The sequence below is a fragment of the Haliaeetus leucocephalus genome, unplaced genomic scaffold, assembly GCF_000737465.1.
Source record: "Haliaeetus leucocephalus isolate CR32 unplaced genomic scaffold, Haliaeetus_leucocephalus-4.0 Scaffold306, whole genome shotgun sequence".
Lineage (NCBI taxonomy): Eukaryota > Metazoa > Chordata > Aves > Accipitriformes > Accipitridae > Haliaeetus > Haliaeetus leucocephalus.
The window spans coordinates 5,739,442-5,752,825 of record NW_010972742.1 but is presented as its reverse complement, the minus strand read 5'-3'; the positions used below and the strand labels follow the sequence as shown (position 1 = coordinate 5,752,825).

General features: G+C 47.7%; 1 protein-coding gene across 3 annotated transcripts; it reads left to right on the top strand.

The window, feature by feature from the left end:
• The first annotated feature begins 149 nt into the window (after positions 1 to 149).
• On the top strand, positions 150 to 10,376 carry TBC1D13 (TBC1 domain family, member 13). Of its 3 annotated transcripts, none has more exons than XM_010570961.1 (12): positions 150 to 234; positions 353 to 426; positions 1,044 to 1,084; positions 1,573 to 1,634; positions 1,923 to 2,022; positions 3,431 to 3,513; positions 3,659 to 3,818; positions 4,640 to 4,847; positions 5,546 to 5,709; positions 7,241 to 7,401; positions 7,631 to 7,688; positions 8,733 to 10,376. In XM_010570961.1, the coding sequence occupies exons 1-12, from the start codon at positions 212 to 214 to the stop codon at positions 8,796 to 8,798; spliced, it is 1,200 nt and encodes a 399-aa protein (XP_010569263.1). In that variant the 5' UTR covers positions 150 to 211; the 3' UTR covers positions 8,799 to 10,376. The 3 variants fall into 3 exon arrangements, with proteins under 3 accessions (XP_010569263.1, XP_010569262.1, XP_010569264.1); XM_010570960.1 differs by having other exon boundaries at positions 1,519 to 1,634; XM_010570962.1 differs by lacking the exons at positions 150 to 234; positions 353 to 426 and adding an exon at positions 524 to 659 and having other exon boundaries at positions 1,519 to 1,634.
• Positions 10,377 to 13,384: the final 3,008 nt, after the last annotated feature.

Below are 13,384 nucleotides of genomic sequence, written 5' to 3'. Positions count from 1 at the left end.
CCCCCGCAGCAGGTCGGTGCTCCGGGACCGGCCCGGGGTGAGAAAAGCGGCGGGCAGCGACGGGGCTCATCGCCCCGCCCCTATCGGAGGGGGGCGGAGCCACTGTCTGGGGGTGGGCGGGGGCTATACGAACCCCGCCCACTCCCCCCGCGGGCAGGGTTTCCAGTCGGAGCGTTTATGCGGCGCGCGGGGAAGGGGCGCGGGGGCCGCCATGTCGCGGTTGCACCAGAGCAGGTCGGTGTTGGGGCCCTTTCCCCTGCGGGGGCGAGGAGGGGGAGTGGGTGTAGGGCTTTCTGGGGTCGGGGGGTGCCGGTAACCAATGTTGTGACGGTCGCGGCTCCGTTCCCCTCAGGATCGCGGATTTCCAGGAGGTGCTCGGCGAACCCACGGTGGCTCTGACCAAGCTCCGCGACCTCTGCTTCAGCGGTGAGCCGCCCCGGGGAGGTGTGGGGACCGGACCCGGCCTGGGCGAGGAGGGCGCAGGGCACGGCCCTCGGCCCCTGGCGCTGCCCCCCGCGGGGCTCGGGGCGCCTGAAGGCGCAGAGGCGGGCTGTCAGGCCCCAGGGCGTCCGAGGGCTGAAGGCCGCCTCAGCTCCCGCAAGTGCTCCCCGCCTAGAGCTGTTGTGGGGCGGCGGGTGTTGGAAACCCGAGGCCGGCGGGTGCGTTTTCAAGCCCAAGCTCCATCAGGCCGCAGCGGTCCCCACCCGGCCTTTGAGCACAGCCGCAAACTTACAGGCAAACCTTTCTTCCCCCCCCGCCGCCGCTCTCCGAGATGGTTGTGGGTTTCGTTGCTTCAGCTGTGCCCTGTCCATCGCCTGCACGGTCCCCAGCTTTCTGCTTCCAAGGCCTGCCGCAGGTACCTTCCCCCCGTGGGAGGCACCGGCAAGTTTGGCACCGGGTGTAACCCCTATAGCGTTCCTGTGAAAACTTCTTGCCCCCTGGGGAGGAAAAGTGCTGCCTTGCCTGTTTGTGTGGTGACGTTAGCAAACCGCGGTGAGGAGACTGGGGCTAACGTAGTTATTTCTCTGCCCGATATTCCACAGGAATTCCCTTTGATGGTGGGCTGCGCTGCCTGTGCTGGAAGGTGGGTTTTGCTTGGGCTGCTTTTGTTTCTTGTGAGTGATGCTTTGGGTTGCTTAGGTACACGCTATTTTGGGGCACTTAAAATTGTAAACAGTAAAAATCCAGAGCTTAAAAGCCACTCAAAATCATCAGTAATTTGTGGAGATCAGCACTGGCACAGTTGCAGGAACATTTACTGACACAGGACAGCCATCGCGTTGGATGATAGAAAGTGGCTGTCTGCTCTTTGCATGAGAGCAGCCCTCAGTATTAAGCTAGGAGTGCATTTTGGTCAGGTTAACTATTGATCAATCCTGCAAATAGGTCTATGTTGAAAACCAGTCCCCAAAATACTCCTGACTGTCACTTGGCAAAGTACTAGGCTTTCTGGAGAAAGCTCCCAGTATTTTCAAAGAGTCAGTTCTAGCCACTGTGTTTGGTTTGCTCATCTTACAGGTATATCAGCCCATTCTCCAAATGCTAATTTGTGTGCATCTGTCTTCTGTGCAGATACTCCTGAACTACCTCCCTTTAGAGAAATCCTTATGGAGCTCTTTGCTGAAGAAACAGAGGTGAGAACATTGGTACTTGCCTCTTTATTTCTAATGATATCTGTGGAGAAGGAGAACAGTTCCTTAAATAATTAAGTACCTTCATAAAATGAATTGTTCTTGTGTGGAATGCACTGTTCTGTAGACTGTCTGGGGGATTGACCTCTTCAGCTAAACTCAGCTGAAGAGAAAATCAAATGCCTTATGGCTGAGCAGGGTGGTACAGAGAGATCTATTTGAAGTCAGTCTGGGTTCTTACGTTGACTTAATCTTCTGCTTCATTGCAAATTCCCCTTTTCTTCCTTTAAGGGATCTGTATTCCCAGTTCCTAAAGGAAATGATTATCCAGCCTGGGATCGCCAAAGCCAACCTGGGCGTTTCAAGGGAAGACGTGACCTTAGAAGATCACGTAAGTGCTCTTAAGCCTTTGTGTTGCAGAAAATTCCCCAGAGCTATAAACTGTTGTTCTGGAGTCTGGACCCCTGGACTGCTCTTGGCTCTGTTCTCAACTGTTTTTCCCTGCTAGCAGGAGGTACAGCCTGGCACTTCTGTCTTACTAGCCTTCACTGTGAATTATTAGGAAAGCACCAGTAGTTCTGAACAGAGCTCTTTTCTTTCCCTTCTCCCCTCCTTTGGGGCTAGCTGCCCAGGCTATGGGTCTTCTAGGGAAAGGGGGAAAGGGAGAGGCTCAGAAGAGGTACCTCTAGCAAAGAGACACTGTGGTAGGAAGTCAGGTCCCTGAGTGGACTTGGAGCGGGCTAATTGGAACAGAGGATATAGAAGAGGCAGGAGAGTCAAGTTGGACAGTGGCATGGAAGGCAGGAGACTCCATTTATTTCTAGTTGTGCTACTGGCTTTTTTTTTTTTTTTTAAATTCACTATTTCCTGCATCCCTTGGCTTTTCCCTTCTCTGAAAGCGCTGTTAAGAGTGTGTGTGTTGGGGGAGGGAATGAAGTAACTGATCAGAAGAGACTGTAAAATGATACAGCTGCTTCCATGACTGGTCTTGAACGTTAACTTCTCTGCTAGCATAGTTATCTGTGCTGCTGTGATCTCTGGAGGCTTTGGTGCTGTAAAACTAGTGTGTTTGTAAAACTCCACGCGCACGTTGGCAGGTTACAGTGATCTTTGGATCTCTTGGAACATTGCTTTTTCTGTTTTGTTTTTTTGTTTGTTTTGTTTTTTTCTTCTCTCGGTTAGTTGTTAACTTTGCATGGATCTTGATGTGGAGAGAGGAAAGTGTGTGTGTGGAGAGGTAGTTAAGTTTGTCATATTGGAAAACTGGTCAGATACAGGATAGGTTGTTTGTAGTAGTATGTGTTTCCTTTTTCCTAGGCACAATGGTGGTGCTTAATCAGCCTTCTCAGAGTTAAGATAGAGGAGGGTATTTGTAACTAATAACCACAATGCCTAAGTACTCTGTGAGTGGGTAACTCTTACTCTAAGTACAGAGACCATCTCTGTTGTACAGGTTGGAGCTGCAATCAGGAATCTTATTGACACAGGACAAGATACCTGATTTGGGAACAAAGTTATTAAGAGGCAGGTGAAGAGGCATTGGAAATGTTGGCTTCTGCCTCTCTAAGTGAACCTGCATGCTCACTTGTTTCACAAACTCTGATCTACTTCCTGCATACTGTGTGAAGAAACAACAGTAAACGTAGCTAGTGAGAGAAAAAGATTAAACCTGATGTGCTAGGAGTGTGCTGGTACTAGATGACAGAGGGACAGAAGAAATGTTAGATTGGTGTATGTTTACTGAGGATTTTGATACATGTGAAACATGCTTGTTCTGTTTCTGTTGTTTATTTCTTTAGCCCCTCAATCCAAACCCAGACAGTCGATGGAATACTTACTTCAAGGATAACGAAGTGCTTCTCCAGATAGACAAAGATGTCAGGTGTGTGAGGCATAATGAAACCGAGGGGTTTGGTTAACACATTGTACTTTGAAAACAAAGTTTAATATTAAACTGAGCCTCCCATTCAACATGGGGCATGTACTTCCTTCTTCTTATGCCTGATTTCCTTCTGTATCCATCCTAGGAGGCTGTACCCTGACATGGCATTCTTCCAGCGCCCAACGGACTACCCCTGCCTTTTAATTCTGGACCCTCAAAATGAGTTTGAGACGCTGCGCAAGCGGGTGGAGCAGACCACACTCAAGTCACAGACAGTGGCGCGAAACCGCAGCGGGGTTACAAATGTGAGATCTAGGTGGGGGCTGTCTGGGGGGCAAGGCGTCTTAGCTGATAAGGGGAAGGCTGTTTCTTGGGCTTTTTTCTGTTTCACTTTCTGCTTGTGCAGTGGAATTAAGCAAATATCGCAGCAGATACTTTGCATTCTGGTGGCTAGACACCTTTGTAGAACCAGTTGACGTGCCTGACAGTTAGTAGGGAATTATAGGTGTATTTAATTTTAAGGATTATTTTTTCCTGACTTCTGGTGGAAGTTGGAGTTGCAGGAAGATGTGAGTATTTTATGCTTGACATGTGCCTTTCCATACGGGAACAAAACACTGAAGGGTTAATTTATTGAAGTTGAATTTAGGCAGTCTTCCACAACTGGATCTTATAAACCTGCAGTTAGGAAAAGAGCTGGGTATCTGCTGAAATGTGTGTTCTCTCTTTCCTCCTTCATGAGCGTTACAGTACAAGCACCACATGCTGTTGCGGAAGGTGGTTTGCTACCATAACAGATCTATCCTTTTCCTCATACCACTAACAAAGAAGTGGAACTGCTGTGGTTTCTTACTGCATGGGATCAGGTGGTGCAATGATTCAGGGGAACTGTCTGTTGCTGCACAGACTGCTTTGCTCTTCAGGGATAGCCAGCACTAGGACTTCAGTGCCTTTGTGCTTACTAAGTTGCTTGCCTTGGTTTATGTGAACACATGCCTGCTTGGTGTAAGCTGTCCAAATCTTTTGGGGGGCTATGTGTATTTAAAAGCCAAGCTTGTCACGTGTACAAAACTATCTGTGCCAGTTGGTTATCCTGAATCAGCCCTAGTCTTGCCTTGCTCTTCAGGTGAGCTCCCCTCTTAAAACAACTCCTAATTCTCTGAGCGAGTACGAAGTTCTGCCTAATGGCTGTGAAGCTCACTGGGAAGTGGTGGAGCGAATCTTGTTCATCTATGCCAAGCTGAACCCTGGGATAGCGTATGTTCAGGGGATGAATGAAATCGTGGGGCCTCTTTACTACACCTTTGCTACAGATCCCAACAGTGAATGGAAAGGTGAGAGACTCTTTTGGCCGCTCAGTAATGGCTGTCATATTGCATGCTCTCTGCATAATGAACTGTTTTGGGAATGAGACTCTCTTCAAACAACTGTCTTTTGACTGATCAGGGCCAAAAAGCAAATACAGCAAGAGATGAGGAGTTTTGGGGACCATAGCAAATTGATAGAAACTGAGTGGGCTCTGGGTGGTGAGGACATGGGAAGTGAAGATTTTTGAGGGGGTTTTGTTTGTTTTGCATGGATCTAAGTTGCACTTTGTGAAACTTGAAATCCTTTTAGAAGCTCTCGTTTGCTCGTACTATATATAACCTGGTAAGAAAAGAATGGAATGGGAGTACTTTGCTTATTGCTTCTACTTCACAGGAGCTCCGAGGGTGTGTGCTGATGGCAGGGAGAGCAGATGATGTTCTTGGGCATAGATAACTTGTTTGTGACCTGATGTCATGAAGACCTCGTGTTGCACACAGGGGCTGTATCTGCAGTGGCTCTGTAGATATTTCTAGTTTAAAAAAAAAAAAAAAAAAGGGGTCTAGTTTTGTCCCAGACCAGGGAAGCCAAGATATTGTGGGATCTGCTACTTGAATCCAGTACAGCAACCAAATTATGGAGCAAAACCAGTTCTAAGTCTGTGTGCCTCTGTCAGTCATGCTTCCTCTATTCCCCCACCATTTTTAATTTTTTTTTTTTTTTTCAGAACATGCTGAAGCAGACACATTTTTCTGCTTTACCAATCTAATGGCTGAAATTCGGGACAACTTCATTAAGAGCCTGGATGATTCTCAGTGTGGTATCACCTACAAAATGGAGAAGGTCTATTCCACCCTGAAGGAAAAGGATGTGGAGCTGTATTTGAAATTGGTGAGGAGCTAGGTGTTTCTCTGAGTCTCGGTTGGAATGCAAGGAGTGGAGCTTAATAGTGCATTTAAATGTCAACCAATTTTGTTAAACTGTTACTGTGCTTTAATAGAAAGGTTGAGAGAGTGTATGAAGGGCTTTGCCTATGGGGCATAGAGGCTCTTTTATCTATGAGCTGAAATGACCTCTCCTTGGAGTAAGCCTAGAGCGAGCTGACACAGCAAGGCTTTCCTCCTGCCTGACTGTGAAAGCAAACAATAGCTGTTGCAAAGCTGCCAGCTGTGAGTCCGAAGTGACTTGGCCACAATCCCTGGTCACCTGGGTTGTGGCTTAGTTAGGAGCTGGAGTCTTTGCTCTCTTCTAGTGATCAGGCAAAACATGAGTTTCACTGTAGAGTTTCTTGGAATTTGAGGTTACAGGAATTGTGTGTCTGTCCTTAAGAACAAAAAAAAAAACAGCCCCCACTCCATGCACACACTTCTGTTGCCACTGGTTGCCCTGACAGCGCTAACTTAAACTGCATGGAGATCATTCTAGAAGTAAAGTGAAATCCAGCAGGCTGGACCATCCCACCCACCTAATTCTATCATTCTCCGTCATCCAGGGGTCTCTGAGTGCCTTGGGTTGGTGTGAGTTTTGTAGAACGTGCAGAAAGCAGCTTTTGTTGAAAACAAAAGTCTGTTTGGTTTAAAAGTCCAAGGAGAATTTGGAAGGGAAAGCTGTTCTTGTTACTCCAGCCTTCACCAAATCACACTGAGATTTTTTCTGTGTTTGGAAAAATCAGGATATATTTCTTTTATAATCCAAAAGATGGTTTGTCAGCACAGTGACATGACCCACGGTGTTGGCTGGTGGCTGATGCAGTGGGGAGAAAATAGACTGCTTACAGTTTGGCTGGCAGGAAATGGTCTTGGCCATGTAGCAGCTGGTCCTTAAGAATATCATCAGGATCCTGAACTCGTTTGACCTTGATTAAACTTATGGTCCCTTGGATTTAACAGCAGAAAACAAGAAAGCTTCAGGCTAGGAGCGCTTACAGTATGTTTTACCGACCATCAGTGCGAACTCTGTTCCATCTTTGTTTCTTTTTGTGAATAGTAAACCTTTTGATAAGTACAGGGCTTCTGGAAAGGAGAGGAAATCCTGACAAAACAGTGCCTCTGCTAGAGGGGGAGGGCTGTGGCTTTGCAGATAAAATGTTATTCAAATGGGAACATTAAAATTACTTGGCAAGTTTAACGGAACTAACACAAATAGTGCTTTTAGGAAAAAAAGTGTCCTTTACTCCATGTTGTGGACAGAGGAGCATTTTCTGGCTTGTAGGCATGGAGCATGGCTGCATTTAAAATCTCTCCCAGTCTAGCTTGAATGTGAGAGTCTTCAAAGGAGGCAGTGGGTTTGCTGATGTTGCAGTATGAGTTGGCAGCTTAGAGCAATATCAGGGTAGAGATGGGGATGGAAACATGGGGTGCATCTCTTGTAGGGAACTGGCCGAAAGCACGTATTCATTCTTTGCCTGGTGCATGTCTGACAGCAAGAACAGAACATCAAACCCCAGTTCTTTGCCTTCCGCTGGCTGACGCTGCTCTTGTCCCAAGAGTTCCTGCTGCCAGATGTCATCCGTATCTGGGACTCCCTCTTTGCTGATGATAAGCGGTTTGATTTTCTTCTGCTCGTCTGTTGTGCCATGTTGACGTAAGTACAGAGGTAGTCTTCCTGCTCTTTTCTTTCCATCCTTTATCTAAATCCGTGGATCCACGAGTCTTCTGTAGGCATGTGTCAAGGCATCTGGTGAATAGGTTAGTCACTTGTTATAGTGGTAACAAAAGCATTTTCAAAAGCCTCTATAAGGGCACAGTGTAGTCTGTTTTTAAAGCTCCTCTGTAAAGAGTCAAAAGTAGTTGGAATAATTTCCATCTTTCAGACTAATCCGGGATCAGTTGCTGGAAGGAGACTTCACTCTGAACATGAGGCTGCTGCAGGTAAGGATTAAATATAGTTGGCATAGGGAGTAATTTGAGGAGTCTTGAAATAGTACTGTGAGAGAGGATGATAGTAGGGGTATGCCTGGCTGAAGAGAAGTACCAGATTTCTGATGGTTGCATGCAGAAAAATCTTAAGGTGGATCTTGCAGCATGCTCATTACTGGAAGTATGAATCTCTGCATGCTGTGGTCCCTACCACCCACTGGGAAACTGAACTCATGACAAATGACTGCTTTAACTTCCTTGGTGGTGGTGTCTCTGCTCTCTGTGCTGCTAACCAGGTTTTCACTTCCACGTGTAGAAAGTGGCTGTACACTTTCTGTTTTGTCATCCTAGCTCTGTATGGATCTCTTCTCCTTCCTCCCCCTTTTTAGTGCTACAGTAGCAGTGGGCCCTATTTCAGAGAGTAATATTCTTTCTCTGATCTTCTGTTGGTGGGGCACAGTGCTGCTGTCTGGAGCCCAGCATTGTGATTAAAGTAAAGCCACCTTTTGCTTGTGTACCCATTCTGGCCTACAGAGAAATTGTCATAGACTAGAGACTTTTAATGTCTCTTGGTTTGGGGGGAAAAAAAAAAAAAATCAATATTTTCCAGCAAAGATGTGAAACTCTGTGTAACAGTATTAAATTTAGTGGCTGGAGGCTTTTCTTTAGTTCTGAGATCTGTGAGAGCCCGTGGTTGAGAACACCTGCACTGCACAGTAGGAAATATCTGATTCTGCCAGTTCCTGCTTTGGGCTGTGCAAGATACTGGCTTTGATAAGGCTTTCTGGCATGAAGGTAGCCCTTGTAGCAGGCCAGCTTACTGTACCCTTGGAGGACAAATTAAAAAAAAAAAAAACAAACCAACTCTCTTGAAGGGTATTGAGGCTCGATCAGTTACAAAACAGGAAACTGTGAGCTGTTAAGGGAGTAACTGAATACGGCCGAATGTTATAATAGGCCAAGAATACTGTTGTCAAGGTTTGCCCTGCTTAAGTGAAACAGTGTGTACAAGAAACCCTAGGTAGTCACCTGTGTCACTTTGTTTCTTTGACACAGGATTATCCTATCTCTGACGTTCATCTGATTTTGAAGAAGGCAAAGGAACTTCAAGATTCCAAATAGTCCACGAGCCTAACAAAAGATGTCAGAGAAACTGTATGGCAGTGGATCCCAGGAGATGCCCCCATGCAGTGTGGTGCGTTAAAGCTCCTAGCGGTCTCTGCAGGACTTCAGGTTTCGTGTTTGGGCTACTGGCCACCTTGAAGACTTCCTTCTACTCTATTTATTAGGTCAAGGACTGATTACTTCCCCATCTACTTGGGTCCTGCACTCCAGATTCTTTCAAGTCTCAAATGCCTCTGTGCTGCCAAAAGCAGTTCTTTGTATCTTTTTTTAATGACTTAAGTTTGGGGAGAAAGAAACAATCTGTCTGCATATCCCTGAAGGAATGGAGTCCTGTATGATGGAAGTAACACTTGGAGTAACTTCTAATGGGCAAGGGACAAGCTGCAGTCCAGTGGATTTTGGTGGGTGAGTATAGAAGGATCTTCCTCCTGTGAATAGAATGTATTGTGATGAAGTCACGCATCCTGCCATTCAAGTAGCTTCTGGATTCTCCTCCCCTGTGTCTGCACTTGGCCATCCCTGGGGTGTGCAAAGAAGACTGCATCAGTTTCTGGGGATTGTCATCTGACATCTGGCAGTTTGGACCCCTTTGCCTGGGAAAGAGACCTTGAGAAGCTGAGATGGGAGGAGACGATTACAGCTGGTGGCTTTGTGCACTGCAACTGCCTGAATCCAGAATCGCCTTATCAACAAGGTGTCCTTGAAAGCAAGACTGTGGTGGTTTTAATCAATGAGTGAAGTGCAGTTTGAAGTCAAGCCTTATTATGCACAGCCTTAGAGCAGGAGCTTGTTGCTGCAGGGAGGCCTCACGCTGCTTTCCTTGCTCTGAACTGGAGCATATCCAGCTACAGTCAGGATTCTGAAATACAAGAAATGGGCATCTAGTCACCTGCAATGAAGACAGCCGTATTTAGGGGCTTATACAGGCATGGCACTGGGGTTTTCTGCCTCAGTGGCCTGCATAATATTACCCTGCAGAAGCTCTGGTCATAGTAACCTTGATATTGTCTCATCGTACTTCTTGCCAGGAAGAGACATGGTACAGGTCTGACCTCCAAGTAAGAGTCCTTTTCTGGTGTCATCCAGTGGGCATACAAGCATTTGTCATTAGCTGACTGCTGGGGCTGATCCACTTTTCTGTGTACCAGTCTTGTTGGAGTCACATTTCTGAGTTAGACACTTGTCCCTCCTGAGAGGGAAACTGCTGCACTTCAAATACAGTGGAGCAGGCTCAGGTTGAACATCAGCTAAGACAAACTACGGAGAGAACTGCTAACGTGCTGGCAGCGTCAAGCTGATCAGAAACCTTAATCCTCAGAGGGAGAAACTGCCAGCAGCCAGGTGCTTGGGTGGTGCAGAAGCTCTTGAGTGAACACTAATCCAGCATGCTTTTCCCTTTCTTTCTGTGCTGTGCTGGCTCACCTCTGCATAGCTCTTTGACACTGCAGTTTTCGGTATTTATGGGTATCGATTTGTTAAAGGTCAGTCGTCTTTGTAAGATCTGCTTAAGCTGCTGATGGCCTAGAATCGCCCTAGCAGGAGGGATGTGGTCAGCCTTCAGCTTATTTCCTTCACTAAAGGCTGGTTCTTTACACGCTACTGTAATTCTCACAAAGGTGTGTGGGGAGACTGGAGGACAGGTTGATGCATGTACCTATGTTCTTATTGGCAATCCCAAGCAATCTCTGCCTCTTCAGAAGATGCTTGAGTAACACTGGTGCAGCCAGGTGTTGCTGCTGTGGTGGAGCAAGAGCAACTGAAGACTTAAAACAATCTGTAATTAATACCTGTGGCTAATGGTATCCCTCTCTGCTGCAATCCTTTCTAGAGGGTAGAGTTTTCCTCAAAGAAATATGGAACTGATAGACCAGGACAGCTGTGTGATGAAGCATCCTGTCTGCTCTAACTACTGGATGGATGTTCTTCCTGCCTTGTATCACTGAGCTATTCCAGGTAGTGTCATGGCCTGAGCTCTTGGGCACCCTGCACTAGAGAGGCCAGTAGTCAGACCTCGTGTGGCCAAATGGCTAGCTGGTAGGCACAAATGTAGAACCGGAGGGTCAAACACTTAGGCAGAATTGGACCTCCTCCAAACACTTCTGCCTCAGAACTGCTCTAAATACTGTTGTAGCTCTCTCACATTCCATGTACAACCTCCCTGAATACCTGGGCTGTTCATTTTGGGTCCCCCTGGCAAATGCAGGGTTCCCTTATGCTGTATTTTCTCACTGCTTAACAGGAGCATCCATGAGGGTTCCTGCTCTGAATAGCTAGAAGCCTCCTTAAAATAGCCTGAGGAGGCAGCAGGCAAATTGGGATTTAAGCATTACTTGTAGATGAACTTCTGCTTGTTTTCAGAGTAGTGTTTGGGTAGTGAGGTTGACCTGCAGTGGAGTTGCCCAGCTCTGAGTGAGGTGCTGGTCTGTAGTGTTACAAATGCTCGAGGAAGACAGCGGGGAGGTGGCTAATCGAGTAGCAGTGCAGGTGGCTGTCTGCGTATGGGTGTCGTGCTGCCTTTTCCCTTCCGAAGTGCTGAAGGGTTTACATTATGCCATCTTGCTTCTCTTTAGGGTGTGACAGGAAATGCTTTTAAAAGGAGTCTGCAGTGGTTTAATGGGATGCAATGAGAGCTTTGCTGCTGGGAAGGTTCTCTGGGATAAATTCTCTAGCTTATCCAGACTATGGCTGCTAAACTGATTGAGTCCTTCTTTGGGGAGAACTTGTAACAACTTCGATACACCTAGGCAAGCTGCTTCCTACATGAAAAGCTGTTTTATATTCCTCCTTAGCACCTCCTGTGTGGTAGGACTTATGCTGTTGAAAAGGGCTGTGGAAAGGAGTTGTTGCACTTTTCAATGACTTGGGACATCCATTTCTTTATTCTAAGATTTTTCTTCTTTCTTTAAGAGCAAACCAGATTTTCTGAGGGGAGAAAAAGTCTTGTTGCCAACTTTTGAATCTCCTCATGAGTTTCCTTGGCTTCATTCTTCAAAGGCTTTTGGTGATTATTTTTGTTGTTGTTGAGGTCAGATGTTATTTAACTAGTGGTTCCTTGCTTGTGTGGCCAAGTAACAACTGCTCCACCCTTGAAACCTTTCCACCTCTGATTTCTTTCAATCCTAATCTGCTGCAGGACCAGTGAGGTTGGCTGAAGTGGCAGGTCTTTGAGTTGGGAGGTGTTAGTCTGGGGTGCCTTGGGCACCCCTTGTTTCATAGGGGCCTAAACAGAGGATGTTTAAATAGCTCTTCCAACACATTCCTCACAGGCAGGACTACTGCCAGGCAGGGGAAGGGGGACCTATCTTCAACTGGGAGGGAAAAATGGGACACTGTGCTGGATGTGGGGAGAGATGAGCCTTCCCTGGGAGGAAGAGGTCTGTTCTACCTGCACCTTGCTGTAACTCAGGATTGAGGAAACCTTGTGGCTTTTCCAGTGAGGTAGAGGTAGAAGCAACAGGATACTAGAGATCAAGTCGATGGTGGCCACTCAGAACACTGATTTGGAGTTTGAATTCTGTGACCTACATTTCTTCATGCTTTGGCAGTGAGCAGAATGAAGGCCAGAAGTTGCTTTGGGGAAGTGTGGGAAAGCAGAGGCTGTTTTCCCTTAATGAGTGTCAGTGACTTTGTTTTAGCTGTTTGGAGCACTCTTCTAAAATGCCCTTTCACCAAAAGAGAGGAACAAGTAACACTTTTTTTTTTCCTTACCTTGTTTGGAAGGAATTGCCAGAACAGGGTATAGAGAACACTTTATCACTCTAACACTCTTTGTTTTATGCTTCTTTTTAAACACTATTTTTATAATGCTTCCTTTAACTAAAGGGGTGGCTTTGCGCAAACATCTCTCGGTGATGTGACCGGCCGTGTTGAGCTTGGAGGTAATGCTGCTACAGGTGATGACTACACTATTTCTAAACGCTCTCTGCGATGGTGGCTGGGGGGGAACCAAGCGACCGAGGAGCAGCAGTGAGCTGTGGCTCTGTGCTATCAGCTACCCCCTCTCCCTCCCCACCTCCCCTTCGGCACCACGGTTTGGCTTTGCCTTCGCCCACCCCGCCGCTGCCTCGCTCCGCGGGGCCGGCCGGGGGAGGGGGGAGCGGTGGCTTTTCTCGAAGACATTAAAAAAAACCTGCAAAGGTAACGCTGCGACTGCGGATGCTGCGGGGCTGGGAGAGCGGTACCCGCGGGTGGGCGGCCGGGGCGGGCCGTCCCCGGGAGGTCGCCGTCGTGTCCCATCCCCGAAAGTATTTTTGTACTTTCTCCTTCGAGCCCCTCTGTCGGGGCCCCTCGTTTAATGCTGTTCTCTCCTTTGTCCTAATAAAATGGTTTCTTTGCACACCGGTGTCGCAGACGCTTCTGTCGCCGCCGCCGCCGGGTCCCGGGGGGGTGGCGGCGGCCCCGCGGCGCCCTCTCGCCCTTAAAGCGGCGATGCTCCCGCTCCTGCGGGCCCTGTCTTCCTGCCAAGCCACGGCCCGTTTAAGCGTCGGCCGCTCCTGCGGCCCAAGCGCACGGACCATGCTGCGGGGCCGGTGGCTGCTGCCCGGCGCTTCCCTGGCCCTGGGCGCGGGGCTGGGGGCGGCCCT

What these genes read in the sequence shown, in the direction of transcription:
- TBC1D13 (XM_010570960.1), top strand. Translation starts at nt 212, where the DNA reads ATGTCGCGGTTGCACCAGAGCAG. An exon ending in TCGCGGTTGCACCAGAGCAG is followed by an intron (nt 235 to 352) that starts GTCGGTGTTGGG and finishes CGTTCCCCTCAG; the next exon opens with GATCGCGGATTTCCAGGAGG. An exon ending in TCCCAACAGTGAATGGAAAG is followed by an intron (nt 4,848 to 5,545) that starts GTGAGAGACTCT and finishes TTTTTTTTTCAG; the next exon opens with AACATGCTGAAGCAGACACA.